This window comes from Protomyctophum bolini (genome assembly GCF_963924005.1).
Source record: "Protomyctophum bolini genome assembly, chromosome: 7".
Classification (NCBI taxonomy): Eukaryota; Metazoa; Chordata; class Actinopteri; order Myctophiformes; family Myctophidae; genus Protomyctophum; species Protomyctophum bolini.
In genome coordinates, this window is record NC_137868.1 from 6,581,046 (window position 1) to 6,599,492 (window position 18,447).

The 18,447-nt window shown below is 43.0% G+C and overlaps 1 protein-coding gene across 1 annotated transcript; it reads right to left on the minus strand.

Annotated features, from left to right (window-relative positions):
- Positions 1-3,508: 3,508 nt before the first annotated feature.
- Positions 3,509-17,354, minus strand: slc50a1 (solute carrier family 50 member 1). Its single transcript, XM_080768461.1, has 6 exons — positions 17,170-17,354; positions 14,236-14,313; positions 12,959-13,082; positions 11,656-11,817; positions 8,465-8,584; positions 3,509-6,724 (listed from the first exon to the last, which is right to left on the minus strand). The coding sequence occupies exons 1-6, from the start codon at positions 17,235-17,237 to the stop codon at positions 6,617-6,619; spliced, it is 660 nt and encodes a 219-aa protein (XP_080624587.1). The 5' UTR covers positions 17,238-17,354; the 3' UTR covers positions 3,509-6,616.
- Positions 17,355-18,447: the final 1,093 nt, after the last annotated feature.

An 18,447-nucleotide genomic window follows, 5' to 3' on the forward strand; every position in this document is an offset into this window, starting at 1 on the left:
TCAAGCTGCTATAATCTTACTTACTATTTGGAATCCTACACTTTTGGTTTGTTTGTGTGTGGAATTGTTTCAAGTGTTTCGACATTTGTTTATGTTTTTTTTTGAGTATTACTTCCATCACCACAGCATGCCACTATAGCAGTCTCATGGATTATTATATCATGGTTATTTCACTAGTTGTGTAGATAAATAACTTATACTGGCGACAAACTATGAATGATGGAACGATTCACTATTAGTAGAATAAAAACCAAACATTTGAGAGTCTTGAATATGGCATGCATATCAATTTAAGCAATATAACATTTTAAAGGCCTAAATAACCTAATTTTGCTACCTCTCAACTATTATTCCCTTTGTCTTTGTTTTCAATCCAGTCTTGGCTAAAGCAAACTGCCACGCTGCTGTCTGCCACAACTGTGACCAGTGTGGAAAAAAGTTCACTCTGGGGAGAAACCGTACCACTGTGAACTGTGTGGGAAACACTTCAGTACAAGTACAGTACTGAAAAGACACCAGCGGATTCACACTGGAGAGAAACCCTATGGTTGTGACCAGTTTGGGAAAAAACTTCACTCAGAAGAACGCGCTTCAAATACACCAGAACGTTCACACAGGAGAGAAACCCTTCTGTTGTGAACAATGTGGCACGGGTTGTTCTGTACAAAATGCGCTCTCAAGGTTCATCAGCGCATCCACACAGGGGAGAAGCCGTACCACTGTGAACTGTGTGCATCCACACAGGGGAGAAGCCGTACCACTGTGAACTGTGTGCATCCACACAGGGGAGAAGCCGTACCACTGTGAACTGTGTGGCCAAAGTTTCAGGATCAAAGACCACCTGAACGTCCACCAGAGATTTCACAGAGGACACAGACCTTTTTCATGTGATCAGTGCGGGAAAAGCTTCACTACTATTTCCAACTTACAAGAACACCAGATAACTCACACAGGAGAGAAACCCTATGAATGTGACCAGTGTGGGAAGTCTTTTAGTCGGCCTAGCAGTTTGCAAGCTTCACAGGCGTGTGCACACAGGCTTTAAACCATTCCAATGAGAGTTGTGCGGAAAGGCGTTTAAAACGAAACGCAGCCTAGAAGCCCACACATGTGCGACAGAAACCTCATCACTGAATAGTAGTGGAAAAAGTACTCACATTTCTGACTTAAGTAAAAGTATCAATACAGTAGTTTTAAAGGTTTCAAATGCCCTTCATATCATATCATATCTTGTAGAACGGCAATTTTCAAATGGCTGAAATGTATATATAGGGCTGAAGTAGTGGTCACTGCATGTTTTGTCATACTAATCTACAAAGTAATAACTCATAACTAAAGTAACTCATAAACAAATACATGTAGTGGAGTAAAGTAAAGTATAAATACCTCAATATTGTACTTAAGTACAGTAGGCTACTGGAGACGAGACCCCTCTCGTCTCCAAACTCCAACATTACAATGTCATTGAGCATCTGGTCGACATGCTAATAGCAATGGCTTGTTATTAAAGTAGAGCCGTTGAAATAAATTGACTAGTAATAGACAAATAAGTGCTCAATTTGCACACGTGTGCTCCAAATTCCTTCACAACAATGGAACCGTTGTCAGTGGTGGTGAATGTACTTGAGTCATACAATAGAGAGTATATGCATATAAAGTGAGTGGCAAATCAAGTGGCAAAGTGAGTTTAATGTTTAATGAAATCAATTAGGACTTCTCTGTTTGGATGTATGGGGCTGTGAAGGCCAGAAAGTAGTTTTTGCCACTCAGTAAGGGCCGATTCATACTCCTATTTTACCGCTGTTTCGGCGCTGTAGTGCCGAAATGATTTCGGCTCGTCAGAAAATTTCAGTAGCACCGAAGAGGCGACTTTAGGACGGTGTGACATTGTGAATGTCAGAACATCAATGCGATGTCAGAACAAGCCAGCTCCATATATGGAGATTAGTGGTTTGATGAGGTCAGATCAACATATGGAATGTCAGAACAGGTCAGCTCCATATATGGAGATCTAAGGGTTTGATGAGGTCAGATCAACATATGGAATTAATTCTGTACTGGCCATATATGGAGCGTGTCACGAGACGTGGCGTGTTTTCCACACTGGTCACAGTGGTGTTTTGGTCAGGTTACGGTAATGGTGTGAACAATAGCTTGTTAAAGGACAAAATGGTTAATTATTATAAATAAATAAAAAACAGTACTGGGTTTGTTAATACACCCCTAATGGTCCATTCATTGGGAGGTGAAGCGGCGAACAGTCGACGCCAGCGTCCTCACCTCCCACATTCACACACACCAACGGTGGCGACCACTGGAGGCAATGTGGGGTTCAGTGTCTTGCCCAAGGACACTGCAACGTGGACAGGAGGTGCCGGGATTCGAACCGCTGACCCATGGATCATTGGATGACCTGCCCTACCTCCCGAGCCACAGCTGCCTCATATAATAGAGTTTAAGCAGCATATAAATGTCAACAATGACAAGGCAACAGGGAACAGTATAAAACGTTTATTATCATAGAACATCTGCTCTCTAATCTCCATTCTATTCAGACACCATAGAAAACATCTCATCGCAACCAATTTATATTGACCCACATAGGTATATAATCTCATATACAATTTCATATATAAAAATAGTATTACTATAAAGACATGTAATGATTTACTTTAGACAAAGACCCAACACACCACGACAAACAAAGCTGGCCCAATACACATTTTGTCAAAATATAGGACAGAATGGTTCTGGCCTTTATAGAATAAAGCTGCCCACTGTTATGACAAAAAATATTATTAACTTGCAGATATGACACACTCTTGTAGCAATAAAATAATTGAACTAATGTAATCACTTGTGTCGACTTGCGTCTACATGGGTCCACTCACGACAGGACATATTATCAAACCACTGGGACGAACGCTAAAACCGTTTTGTTGCGTCTCTCGACCCCTTCGTGTGGTTTGGGCTTTAAGGTCAATGTATGCTTTGCACGACAATTGTCAACTTACAACCGATCGCACGATGAAAGTGACGACAAAATGACCTAAATGTATCGCATTGGAGCGTGGCGCGTACCGGTGGAAAAGACGGTCGCACAACTTCAGAAAACCTTGCGTATGCCAAAAGGTTGAGAAGATGAAGTAAGCTCCGTGACCATCATGGGGGTGGTTGAAAATAGCCGCGAAGTTCGCGCCACGTTGTAGATTTTCACTGTATATTTCATTGTATATTTTCATGGAATTCCTTTGATTTTATGAATATCTTTTGAGACATTGTTTTTCTCCTTAAAATAAAATAAATAAGAGATGCACGACATTGAAATTATGACCGGGTTAGTGGTTAGTTATGGCGATGCGTCGGGGTGGGTGTAGTTTTATTATATATTGCTGAAATGTTTTATTTCCCTTTTTTTGTAGCAGAAGATAATTGCGTCATCAATATCGGTGAAAAAGAATCGGGGTTATTTTTTATAACGATTAGATACCGATATGGCATTTTTATGGAAGATTTCGATACGCTGCCGATTATATCGTGTATAAAGACATCTTTTGAAATATTTGCCGACGGCCCAGTGGTTGGAAAACTAGACAACATTCACGGTCTTGTTTGGGGTTTTGTGGCGGGGCTGTCTGCGAGTCGCACACCTTTTGGTGTTTTAAACATTATGTTATAATTTAGCTATTGAAAAATAGCAGATCTATACAAGCTCATAGCACGCCACCGAGTGGCGTGCTACGAGCTTGTAGGTCTGCTATTTTTGAAAAATCGTAAAAATGGGGCGCAAATCTTTGAATATATATTCTTTCAAAGTGAATGTTTTTAATTCGGGTCTAAATGGGTTAACGCTCACAACTCAGGACTTGGTGAGACACGTGTTGTGACACGGTATTTGTGACACGTGTTGTGACACGGTATTTGCCACCTCAAAGCATAAACTGACCTTTAGAGCGAGAGGTTTGGCTCAGGGCACTGTACATAACCTTTTGAATTTACTTTAAAAACACCTTACATTTACGTCAAATATGTAAATCTTACCCCCTGAAGACACAGTATGTCACGAGGACAACTTTGAGAGAACATCCGTTTCCATTTAGTAGAGTTGAAAATAACTTTTATACTTGGGCATTTAACCCCAGCATCCCTATTCCGGGCGGGGGATTTATCAAAAATAACAGATAAACAAGCTCACAGCTTGTTTATCTGCATTTTTTGGCGAAGAGACTTTCGGCTCTATTTAAAACACCTTATCCCTAAACTATTTTGCCTTTTTTGGATTTCTTTTTAATAGTTAAATTGGCAATCTACAAGCTCACAACGTGTCACTGTAGATTGGCTATTATAACTATTCAAAAATGTTTTTCATAAATAGTAAAACAAAAAAAGGCAAAGTAGTTGAGGTATAAGAGGTTTTGCATGAACGGAAATATAACCCTCTGTGTACTGTATAGGCTGAAAAAGAACGGGCCAAGTACAGTTTAGGTCAGGTCCGTTTCCCAAAGTGTAGAGTCTCTCTAAGTCTAAGTGGTTAAATTGAAGTGATGTTGATGAATTCCAAATATATTCGGACTTTCGGAGGCAAACCCCTCTGGACCCACTTTGAGAAACCCTGCTTTAGTATAGAGGAATTACATGAAAGTTAAACTACAGTATATGTGCACTAGAGGCACTAAACTACAGTATATATATGTGCACTAGAGGCACTTCAAGTGGACCCAAGAGGAACTCATACCGTATACTGAAGCATTTGTATATTATATATACACTTTATATTTCTTATGTTCCAAAATATAATATTGCTGCCAGGTGGAAACCTTGAATGTTCAAAACAAAAACATTAGTTTTCAGGAAATGGGGGTAAAGAGAATAGCCTGTGTACCAAATGGACACACGGTAGTTATTATTTAGTCAGAACTCACAAGCTCTCTTGATTATAACTTTTCATTGGTTCAAAGTTCATAAAACTCACAGACAGACGAGGAGACTGGCAGCCAAGTTATTTGTTTTGCTACTTTTGTCATGTGACAAAGTATAAAATAGGGGGGAAAAAACAGTGCAATTTAAAAAGGTTTGATTAACGTTTCTAATTGAGAACATTTAACTTCAACAGCAATCCATTTACAAACTAACACAAATGTTTTGATAGATACAAAATAATCATGAGCTTAATTGTATTAAAAGTTAAAAAATAAAGTTTTTCAGGTGAAAATGTCATGCCCAAGCGGGATGGCAGGTTCTGAAAGTGGTAAAAAAAATAATAAAGAAGAAATTGACTGCATAAGACCGAAATAATCAAATAAGTCAAATAATAGCTGATATAATTTATCAGTGTGTAAACAATTATGGATTTACTTAAAAGGTAGCGTTATGAGAGAAACGTTCTCATCAAATCTGTAGATAGCTTTGATGAGACAATAGGTATATTAATATACAGTAACACATGAGGCATGTGCTGATACAAGTACTCACTAAAATATCGGCTATTTCGAGCAACAGAGTATATATACATCAGGGCGTAACCGTTGCCCTGGTTACCGGTCAACAGTTGGCGTAGCAACACAACGCAGAGCTATAACGACATGATCGGAATGAGTCACGGAACAACGATCTAACCGCTTCCCGTTGGGGGGGGCGGAGGACCCCGGGACATAAGGCACTAGACAACACCAGACACGCCTCCTAACAGAGCAGCAACCAATCAGGGCTGTCCTCTTATAATTCTAGTAGTCCACTGGTGCTACGGGGACCACTAGTGATCATTATAGGCCTGTTTACGGGCCTATAATGCAGAGTATAACATGTTACAGAAAATGTTACAGACTTGTAAGGGTGCATTTAGTTATCATATGTACACACTCTCAAGAGTTATATAATTGTAAGGGTCCATTTGGTTCCATGTGTACACTCTCAGAGTTACAGAATTGTAAGGGTCCATGTGTACACTCTCAGGCCCCTTTTCCACTGGGGTTGAATCTAAAACTCTCACCCTAACCCTAACCTCCCACGGGGCAGCACACCTAAACCTAACCTTAACCCTCTCCCAACCCTTAACGCACCTCTCACCAACCTTGTCTAACCAATGACTAGTCTAAACTAAGTATGCCTCCCCCTCAAGTAACCCAGAGGTTCCGCGGACCACTGGAATAGTGACACGTTTCTTTCAAAGTTTGTCTCCCGTTCAACACAAGTACCGTTAGTACAGAGTTGGATGATATGATGTTCAGGAGTTGTAGTTGAATTTGAGCTTTAATTTAACTACTTTCAACCAGAGGCAAACACTTTCAAAAGTCACACTGTGACCTTTCAGATCTGATATTCTTTTTACCTTTTTTTTTTACAATTTTCCCCCACAATGACAAACATGGATGCCAGGTTGGAAGTGGTTAAACAGAACCTATAATTGGATTAGAGTAAATATTAAAGAACGTTATCCACCCCCTGCAAAAAAAAACGTGCAAACTGTCCGTTTATCAAAAATGCATTCAGCAGATAATCCTCAGTTTTATCCAATAGGAGCTTGTTTCTCCACATTGCCACTCATTTCATTGGATATGAAAATAATAATAAGAAAAAGAGAACTGACATTGAGTCCCGCCCATCGAGTCCCGCCCAATCAGATTTGGATGAGTTTAAAGGATGGCACGCTCTGATTGGCTGGTGCGAGGCTCCAGAACAGGAAGAGTCGGATGACGCTGGTGAAAATACCGGGTGTGTTTGGAACCTGGAACGCACACACGCACACACACACACACACACACACACACACACACACACACACACACACACACACACACACACACACACACACACACACACACACACACACACACACACACACACACACACACAAATAATGTATAAATAACTTGAGAAAATAGATGATCCGAGTGCCCTCCCTAAGGCACTCAGAGATGCCCCCACCCTTCAAACCTTCAAATCCACCCTCAAAACCCACCTCTTCACAAATTGCCTTCCCTAGCTAACCCTTTTCACTGTCTTTTAATGTTCTTTAGCTTTTAGTGTTATTTTTCCTTTTTCTATTAAAGTTGTTTTTAATTTGTTGTTACCTCTGTAAAGCCCCCCCCCCCATGTAAAGCGTCTTTGGGTACTCAGAAAAGTGCTATATAAGTTCGAGATATTATCTACAAGCACATTTATATTTACATAATAATAATAATAGATTTTTATAGCGCTTTTCTATGCACTTCGTGCTTACTCAAAGCGCTTACAATGGTCCATTCATTCATACATTGGGAAGTGAAGCGGCGAACAGTCGACACCAGTGTCCTCACTTCCCACATCCACACACCAATGGTGGCAACCACTGGAGGCAATGCAGGGTTCAGTTCAGTGTCTTGCCCAAGGACACTTCGACATGTAGACAAGAGGAGGAGCCGGGATTCGAACCACCGACCCACGGATTATTGGACGACCTGCTCTACCTCCTGAGCAAACAGCCGCCCGGTCATAATGTCTACCATGTGGTCCTTAAAACACCACGATATAATAGTTGGTCAAATATCCTATTAGCTGCTTTCCCCATTCTCTGCCTATTACCGGGAATATTATTGGTAACGGGGCGCACACACCAAGACTGCATTTCAGTCATTTATTCTTGCATTTTGGACAGGAGACAATTTATTCTTGCATTTTTGGACAGGAGACATAATAAATTACTGAAATGCAGTCTTGGTGTGTGTGCGACCCATTACCGTTATTTAAATGATATGATTTGATTTGCACCCTGAGTCACATGAAGAGTTATCTACTCAGTGGTAATATTATACAAAAATCTAATCTTGTCCACCACGATATGGCTTGGTGGTGCCCCTGAATATGTTTGTTGAGTTTGTATTAGTCTGGCTGTGTGTGCGTGTGCGTGTGTGTGTGTGTGTGTGTGTGTGTGTGAGTCTCACCATAAATGGTAAATGGTGCATTTATATAGCGGCGCTTTAACCCATTCTGACCTGAGATCAGATTCATACGAGGTTTCCACTGGACACACACTGGTCTGGTTAACCCATTCTGACCTGAGATCAGATTCATACGAGGTTTCCACTGGACACACACTGGTCTGATTAACCCATTCTGACCTGAGATCAGATTCTAAAAATGTCAGTCGTTCTTCGATTTTTCAAAAATAGCAGACCTACAAGCTCGTAGCGCGCCACTCGGTGGCGCGCTATGAGCTTGTAGATCTGCTATTTTTCAATAGCTAAAGCATAACATAGTGCTAACACCAAAATGGGTTCCCGGACAGAATGGGTTAAATAGATTGTGCATTACATTCACACATTCATACACCGATTGCGGCGGAAGCCATGCAAGGTACCAACCAGCACATCGGGAGCAATTTGGGGTTCATGATGTAGTAATCATTGAGCTGGTGTCCATACAAAACCCAGGAGGTGGAGGTGTGTGTGTGTGTGTGTGTGTGTGTGTGTGTGCGTGTGTGTCTCACCATGATGTAGTAATCATGGAGCTGGTGTCCATACAGAACCCAGGAGGTGGAGGTGAGGAACGTAGCCACCGTCAGAGAGAAGGACAGACACTCCAGGTTTCTGCTGCGAATTATCCCCACCTGAAAACATACTGACCGTTATCTATATATCTATTATCTATATCTATATCTCTCTCTCTCTCCAGAGGGCCCAAGCATTATGCTAATTAGCCGGGCTGGGCCGAGCCTCGGGCTCGGTGATTTTCCGTGATTACAATAAATAAATAAATAATAATAATAATGTTAGTATAACAAAAATAGCATTTCTGTGAGTATACATGTATGTGTTTATTATGAAGAGGGCTGCGCTAGGCGATTCACTTGTCACAGGGAGGAGTGGACATGCTTAAATGTTTTATAAGATCAATCGGATAGCTCATTTTGGAACTGTCAGGTTTCCGGCACTGAGCTATCTCGTTAAACCCAGCCGGCTGCGATGAATAACCTTTTCATTAATCAACGTCACCAAACGAATCCATATAAGTGATAACTCTGTAAACGCTATAAAACATAAGCTCCACTGCAGGCTACAGGCTATTTGATTTTCCAAAATGCTTAGTATTATGTGCCCAAAATAACAGATCTGTAAGCTGTCGAGACACGCCATGAGCGGTGCATGGATGGTTTGTATATGTTTCTTCTTTTGGACACTGTCTGTGACGCACATTACGCGTGTATGTATTTGGGTTAAGAGGCAATGATTGATTGGTAAACTACAGTAGCCAGTTGGCAGTTGATATAATAATATTGTCGCTCCGTTCGGGACTGTTGCACAACGGTGAATGATTGCACTTTGCGAACGGGGACAATACTTGGACATAACTGCGTCACTTCAGAGGAAACTAAAGCGTGCTTTCTCTGCTATTCATGTTTATTCATCACCACTGGAATCCATTAGAATGATGGAAATGGAACATTAACAGCCTAACGTGAGTTACAGTACATAATCCTTTATTTCTGCGATAAGTCAGTTGAACTCCGTTCTCCCTCTCTCTCACACTGAACCCACGGCCCCCGCCGTGCTAGCCATTTAGTGCCGTTTCTTTCTTCCCCCTTCTTTTTTTAGTCTGCCTTTTACGGGCTTCGGGCTCAACATTATGGTAATTCTTAGGGTCGGGCCGAGCCCTCGGGCCGGCCCAGTTAGGGACCGGGTAGGGCGGGGCCGGGCCTTCATGTTTGGGCCCGTTGAGAACTCTATTCTCAACATCACGACGATTACAATCATCAATTGCGATTATCTGACGATAACTGCTATCAGACGAGTGGGTACGTATTATACTATATGTATATACTATTGTTGTGACAGGCCTACTGGACGTGATGAGACACGAAACACGGACGGACAGAGGACACATGCTGAGACATAGGACGGACAGACAGACAGACGGAGGACAACGCAGAGTCCCTGTGTGTCACCACGGAGACAGGAGACACATGCTGAGACATAGGACGGACAGACGGAGGACAACGCAGAGTCCCTGTGTGTCACCACGGAGACAGGAGACACATGCTGAGACATAGGACGGACAGACAGAGGACAACGCAGAGTCCCTGTGTGTCACCACGGAGACAGGAGACACATGCTGAGACATAGGACGGACAGACAGACAGACAGAGGACAACGCAGAGTCCCTGTGTGTCACCACGGAGACAGGAGACACATGCTGAGACATAGGACGGACAGACAGACAGACAGAGGACAACGCAGAGTCCCTGTGTGTCACCACGGAGACAGGAGACACATGCTGAGACATAGGACGGACAGACGGAGGACAACGCAGAGTCCCTGTGTGTCAACACGGACGGACAGAGGACACATGCTGAGACATAGGACGGACAGACGGACAGACAGACAGAGGACAACACAGAGTCCCTGTGTGTCACCACAGAGACAGGAGACACATGCTGAGACATAGGACGGACAGACGGACAGACAGAGGACAACGCAGAGTCCCTGTGTGTCACCACAGAGACAGAGGACACATGCTGAGACATAGGACGGACAGACGGACAGACGGAGGACAACGCAGAGTCCCTGTGTGTCACCACAGAGACAGGAGACACATGCTGAGACATAGGACGGACAGACGGACAGACGGACAGACAGACAGAGGACAACGCAGAGTCCCTGTGTGTCGCCACGGAGACAGGAGACACATGCTGAGACATAGGACGGACAGACGGAGGACAACGCAGAGTCCCTGTGTGTCGCCACGGAGACAGGAGACACAAACAGAGCCAGAACAACAACAGGAAAACACGCAGCAGAGGAAGAAAGACAGGAAACATTAAGTAGGATCACACCGACGGGGGGAGGAGGGTTGAGAGAGAAGGAGACAAACAGGATGAGATATAAAGCCATGAAGAACAAGACAGCTGTATTAAACAGCACAGAGCGCTGTGGCGCTGGTAGAGAGACCTGTGTACTGAAGAACATGTTGTACAGTACATAAATAGACAGACAGCTGTATGGTAGAAACCCCGTTTCTCATATATATATATATATATATATAGCAGCTCTACAAGCCCAAAATCTGCAACACAAACATTGGACATAATGAGGTTTACACCCGTTAGCAACGATGCGCTCCTCCCTGCGGGATCCGCAGATATACCCACGATCCGTGCATCTTTAGTCTGTGTGTGCGTGCACATGTGTGTGCACATAGGTTGTCACTATTAGTACCTAATATAACAATCGTGTCCGTGCTGAAAGACACGGATGTTGTGTGTGTCTGTCTGTGTGTGTCTGTGTGTGTGTGTGTGTGTGTGTGTGTGTGTGTGTGTGTGTGTGTGTGTGTGTATAGGTTGTCACTATTAGTACCTAAAGACATGTTTTGTCATGCCAATAAAGCCCTTTGAATTGAATGCACACAGAATAAATCTTCCTACTCCCGGGCCGCTTCGATGATAGCAATAGAGGGTGTATGTGCGTGCATAAAGTGAATGGCAGATCGTAGCAGAGCGTTTCCAGTGAGCAGACATGCACAACAGCAGCACCCTGACTCTGTTTGACCAGAATGGAACTACCGTAAATAAACTGGGTCTTCATTAGTATCATCAGCAACACCTGTGAAGAAAGTTGGGAAGGGGCCCAAGTTCTTTCCAAAATGGCGTGCGTGTGTGTGTGTGTGTGTGTGTGTTGGTCGTACCAGGTCAGTGAGAGGGGACATGTACATGCTGACGGTCACCAGGCTGCAGGTCAGTCCCAGCTGGTCCAGACGAGACTCCCCCGGAGGCAGGAGCACCGCGAAGTACACCCACCCAGCCGCCAGCGCGGCCGAGGCACACAGCGTCTGGAGGTACACACGCCTCTGTTACGCAGACACACACAATAAAAACACAGTGAGTACACACAAACACAGACAGTGGTGGAAAGTAACTAAGTGTTTACTTACTTACTTATGTAAACCCTTGTCATATCAAAGCCCATTATTTTTTCTGCATTTGAGCCACGGACCACCATTTGATGACATTTAGCCTTGCAGGGGCTAAAACTAAAAAAAGATATGCCCACATTTCCATGCTGTATTGTTGTTGGTACCATAGGAGAGATAACAGGCAAACGTTGATCAAAATAACAATTATTCTAAATTCTCTAATTGTGTAGACTTCATGTAAATAAACTTAAGTTTGCTGTAGTATATTAAGTGGTAGGTGTTATGGGTGGTGTTGTGACCTTGTGTTTGCTGTAGTATATTAGGTGGTGGGTGTTACGGCCCGGGTGGAGTTGTGACCTTGTGCTTGCTGTAGTTAGTATTTTAGGCAGGTGTTATGGGTGGTGTTGTGACCTTGTGTTTGCTGTAGTATATTAGGTGGTAGGTAGGTGTTACGGGTAGAGTTGTGACCTTGTGTTAGCTGTAGTTAGTATTTTAGGCAGTAGGTGTTATGGGTGGAGTTGTGACCTTGTGTTTGCTGTAGTTAGTATTTTAGGCAGCTGTTATGGGTGGTGTTGTGACCTTGTGTTTGCTGTAGTATATTAGGTGGTGGGTGTTACGGGTGGAGTTGTGACCTTGTGTTTGCTGTAGTTAGTATTCTAGGGCAGTAGGTGTTATGGGTGGAGTTGTGACCTTGTGTTTGCTGTAGTTAGTATTTTAAGCAGTAGGTGTTATGGGTGGAGTTGTGACCTTGTGTTTGCTGTAGTTAGTATTTTAGGCAGTAGGTGTTATGGGTGGAGTTGTGACCTTGTGCTTGCTGTAGTTAGTATTTTAGGCAGGTGTTATGGGTGGTGTTGTGACCTTGTGTTTGCTGTAGTATATTAGGTGGTGGGTGTTACGGGTGGAGTTGTGACCTTGTGTTTGCTGTAGTTAGTATTCTAGGGCAGTAGGTGTTATGGGTGGAGTTGTGACCTTGTGCTTGCTGTAGTATATTAGGTGGTAGGTGTTATGGGTGGAGTTGTGACCTTGTGCTTGCTGTAGTACATTAGGTGGTAGGTGTTACGGGTGGAGTTGTGACCTTGTGCTTGCTGTAGTAGAGGTAGGAGGTGATGTAGAGGAACTGCAGCAAGGCTCCGATGGTGTTCACCAGGACCAGAGTGCCGTCTCTCTTCAGCATCCCATAATACAACCAGCCCAGGTTACTGGAGGAGAGAACAGAGAGTACCGTTAGAAACATCCCATAATACAACCAGCCCAGGTTACTGGAGGAGAGACCACAGAGTACCGTTAGAAACATCCCATAATACAACCAGCCCAGGTTACTGGAGGAGAGACCAGAGAGTACCGTTAGAAACATCCCATAATACAACCAGCCCTGGAGGAGAGAACAGACATTCTACTGTGACCAGAGGTCTTCACGTTTCCGCTCGGAAAACACAAGACACTGCCCCCCCCCCCCCCCCCCCCCCCCCCATACCCGTATGGGAGCAGGTTCGCGGTTTATTTACAATTGGTTCATTATGGTAATGGTTTATTACACTTTATCCAGAGCGACTTATAACCCAGATACTGGACGCCACTTTGAGACATGGACAAGTTGTTTTGTTTTTTTTAAACCAAGGTTCACGTTATAGATTAGTAAAAGATGAGTGTACTGTTATTTATTTTATTCTTTTCATTTACTGCTTTCAGCTACTAGTTTCAGCATTTCCTTGGGTTCTAGTAGGACTACAGTTAATAATAATAAAGAAAATGCCGTAAACCTTTGTAAAAAAAACAAACATATTTAGCCAATTGCGTGAACTGAGAGACAGCTGTATTGTACAGTACACACACTAGTATTTAGCCACTTGCGTGAATATGCAGATTAAGGGTTTTTCTTTTTTTAATATTTTTTATCCCACGATTTTGTAACCCATTTTTCACCCCTGTGTCAATTATCTAATGTGATCCTGGCCTCTACACACCCTCCACCAACCTAGTCCCCATATATGGGGGACAAGGGGAGAGCAACGGACTTGAACTCATGCTTCCTTCATGCCTGAGTGTCCAGGTTGCTCCTTTACACCTGACAGGGGGAGTTTCCCTGGTTGGACGTAGCGCGTGGAAGGAACATGTTATTACAACCAGTTCCTTTCCCCTCCATCAGGCTCCCCGGCTGGCCAGGGGGAGGCCGTTTTTTAAGGGTTTTTCTGTGTGGTATTTTTTCATTGAGTCATAAGAACAATGTTGGCATAACTAAGGTATTTGCTGAAAAACATGTTTTTACATGCATAAATCATCAATCAACAATACACTAAGTATTTACACACTGACAGTACACACACACACACATACGCACACACACACACTTACTTGAGGCAGGTGGTGAGGAACGGCAGGAACTGGACATTGTCAGCACTCTTTGTCGCTCTCATCTTCCTTAGGTCCGTCCTGACACACACACACACACACACACACACACACACACACACACACACACACACACACACACACACACACACACACACACACACACACACACACACACACACACACACACACACACACACACACACACACACACACACACACACACACACACGTATTACTATTTTGCCGAAGTGAGCACTATTAAAGCAAGCCACATCCTCTACACTACAGGAGCAATGCATTTGGTTGACAGACCAGCCGTGTGTGTGTGTGTGTGTGTGTGTGTGTGTCTGTGTGTGTGTGCGCGCACAGCTGGCAAAATAATGAACGGGGAAGTACATCACCAACACCTCTCAGAATGTCCCCCATCACTGAGTCATTATTAATCATCTTCTCATCTCCGTTGAGTTGGACAGCGTGACACAACATACTAAAACTATAAGACAGTGGCACACGACTGTCAAATAGCAGAGCGACGCGCCGTACGGAATGACGGAGCATATATTCAGGTTCAAGACTCAAGGCCACTATCGTCAGCAAAAAGCAATCATCATCCTCATCATTGATCATTTTGAAATGGAAGACTTTCTCTAGTGGTGCACAAGCTTCACAGCACAGTGGCATATATCTCTAATTGCGGAAATCCATTTCTGCTTGTCCAATTATCCATCCATACACTGAGAAAAAAGAAAAGAGGACAAACACCAGACCTGAGAACTATATATTAGTGAGAAGCTGATTGGCCACTGTGCGTTGTAGAAGAGAGTGCCCCTCAATTCACATTGGAATGCAAATTTGCAAATGCATGCCTTTCAGCCTCTGTAGACTGCTTTTGATTGTGCGGGAGGGGGGGTGGGGACATCTTGCATGCCCAAAATGTAATTCCTGGAAACGCTACTGTCACAGCACGATTTTCTTTTTTCTTCATAAACCTTCTCTCCTGGGGGAACCTGACACAAAAAACTGTTTTTCTTTTGTTGTTTTTTTTTTCTTTTTTTCGTTTTTGTTTTCTTACTTAGTTTTTTGTTTTGTCAGTAACTAATGTTACTCTTAAAAAGGGTAGGCATAATAAGCTTTGGCTTCAGCCTACACCTTTTCGGTGCTAAACCTGACATTATAACACAACTGTCTTTAAAAATGTAAGTACCGAAATAAACTATTCATTCAAATTCAAAACCTTTTCAAAAGGGGGCCCACTGCTCCGGCCAAATGTGGGGGTCCTTCACTTGAACATGTTTGAGAAGCAGTGTTCTAGGAGGCGCCCCGGGGTAAAGTCCATGCCCACATTGCCCACTGCCACGGAGGTTGTGGGTTCCAAATCAAATCCACAGTGGTGCATCCGGCTTTGTCTGGCGTCTATACCAACACAACTGGCCCGTGTTTGGGAGAGGGAAACTGGGGGGGGGGGGGGGGGGGGGAATTAATTCACACAGCAACTAAATTGTAGATCTACTATTTTCACTAGTTTTGGTCTCGGGGGAAAATATCTAATCTCTCTTTTTGGGGTCTCGACCTGAAGAGTTTGGGAACCACTGGTCTATAGTGGTCTACTTTCCTTTATGTCTCGTCTGTCTGCACACAACATGAGACTATTTGCACAAAGGCCTGTGTTCAATATCTGTTACTGCTCTATTGCTGCCACACCTTAGGTATATATACACAGTATACAGTTGGTGGCAGCGGTGTCTCAGGGGTACAGTGGCTGGATGGCAACCGCAAGGTTGCTAGTTCAAACCCGGGCTCCCCCAGAGTTAGTGTCGAAGTGTCCTTGAGCATGACACTGAACCCTGGGCCCTGATTGCTCCTGATGTGCTCAGCTGGTTGGTGCCTTGCATGGTTTCTTCCGCCATTAGTGTATGAATGCACAATATATGTAAAGCGCCTTGGATAAAGGTTGCTCTATAAATGCACCATTTACCATCTGCAGCTACTCTTAAAAAGGTAGGGTAAGTGACATGTCTTTGTTAAAATAAGTGTTATATACTATAGCTCTATATATTGTGATTGTGCTCATTGCTACAGCGTGTTTGTTCAGTGACCGTAGTCTCCACGTCTCTCCTGCTCTGAGAAGCAGAAAATGATTTTTCGGACGGGAAGAACTCACACAGGATATACAGGATAAGCAAGATGTGTTATTGGAAGTAATGACACAAAGAAAACAGCCGAACTGAACATTGGAACTGAAAGTTCTGAAACTACACTATAGGATTGAAGCTGATAAATGAGATAAACTCTCCCTGGTTGGCTGAAACTTCACCACCCACCCGGGAAATGTAATTTACGAAGAAAGAAAACATAAAATTATTAAATGATAAATGATAAAATGGTTATTAAAATAAATAAATGTGTTTATTCAATCAGACTGCAGGGTTAATTCTAATGGGTTCACTTCAATATGATATCATCACATTGTGTTTATTTATTTATTTTATCCGATTTGATTCATTCCACTGGGTTGACAGTCTCAATCAGATTGTGTTTATTTATACAGATATACAGATACTGACTTTACACGCCTCGGGGTGTGGAGCTGTCACTTCTGACATTATTATTGCAAAAACACGCCAAAGAGAGAGAGAGAGCAGCACAGACAAACAAAGCTTCCATTCCACACTCCATCATCACACCATGACACGCTGTGGGCTAGGAGATCAGTGGCACGACACCCTCGTACGACGGAGGGTTTAAAATTGAGTTTTCACTTTGATTTCGCATTAACTTACAGCCTGAAGATTTAGAGTACACTCTCGTAGATGTATTTGATCGATTCTGACATGATGAATGTCAGAATCGATTCTGACATGAATGTCAGAATCAATCAAATGCATCCACGAGAGTCTAAAATCTTTAGGCTATAATTATTATTATTTAACTTACAGTCCCGTGGAGAACATCCCGACGGTGAACAGGATGCACATCCATGACAGCAGCTGTAGCAGCTCCATGGAACCACGCGGAGCTTCGTGAGGTCACTTGTTTTGATATCGTTTTTATTTTATTAATGAATAACTATGATGAGAAATAAAGAAGAAGCAGAGGGAGCTTCTTCTTGTTGTTATTTCCGTGTTTGTAATCAGTGGCCTGGGGCTCCGCGGCTCCGATTGGCCGAGCAGGGGGTGTGGGCGGGGAGGGTTGCACCCAATAGAGAAACGCCGAGATGCGTTAGCTAGGCACGCTAAAGGTGGTGACGCGGAGATTGACGGCTCCAAAGAGCCAATGGGTGGAGTGTGCGTGTCGTGGAGGAGGGGTGTAGATTTTTATTTTGACTGTGAAACACAATGACATGATTCTAATGGTATTAATATACGTCATTCATTGTTGTATTCAATTTAGATAGATAGATAATTAGATAGATAGATAGATAGATAGATAGATAGATATATCTATATAGATAGATAGATAGATAGATAGATAGATAGATAGATAGATAGATAGATAGATAGATAGATAGATAGATAGATAGATAGATAGATAGATAGATAGATAGATAGAGACAGGCAGGCAGGCAGGCAGGCAGGCAGGCAGGCAGGCAGGCAGGCAGGCAGGCAGACAGACAGACAGACAGACAGACAGACAGACAGACAGACAGACAGACAGACAGACAGACAGACAGACAGACAGACAGACAGACAGACAGACAGACAGACAGACAGGCAGAGGCAACATAATAAAGTACCATATGTTCCTCAAAATGTCAACAAGGAACTCCAATAATTGTAGGCAAACAAAAATATGATATAAAAATATATCATAGCGACTTTAATTGTGTGTGTTCTAACTTGTGGATTACAGTGAATGATTTGACATGGCGAGCGAGCATAACTGAACGAGAAGGTGAAGGGGATTTAAAATGTTTTTTAAAAAAAAGATCAAATGATAAAAGAACATTTAGCTAATCCCTGCAGGCTCCAATGACTTCATCCAGAGCATACATAACATGGGGGTCTATCACTACCAGTCCATATATGGTCGGGTCCATGGTCCAGTGTGACCGTGAGATGGAACCTCAAATTATCTCTCAGTTTATTTTTTATTTTATTTAACCTTAATGTAACCAGCAAAAACACATTGAGGCTGCGTCTCTTTTACAAGTGGGAACTGGCCAAGAGGCAGAAATAAAATGACATTTCAATACTACATTGTACATGTCACATT

What these genes read in the sequence shown, in the direction of transcription:
- slc50a1 (XM_080768461.1), bottom strand. Translation starts at nt 17,237, where the DNA reads ATGGAGCTGCTACAGCTGCTGTCATGGATGTGCATCCTGTTCACCGTC. An exon ending in GGGATGTTCTCCACGGGACT is followed by an intron (nt 14,314 to 17,169) that starts GTAAGTTAAATA and finishes TGTGTGTGTCAG; the next exon opens with GACGGACCTAAGGAAGATGA. An exon ending in TGTCCCCTCTCACTGACCTG is followed by an intron (nt 8,585 to 11,655) that starts GTACGACCAACA and finishes GTATGTTTTCAG; the next exon opens with GTGGGGATAATTCGCAGCAG.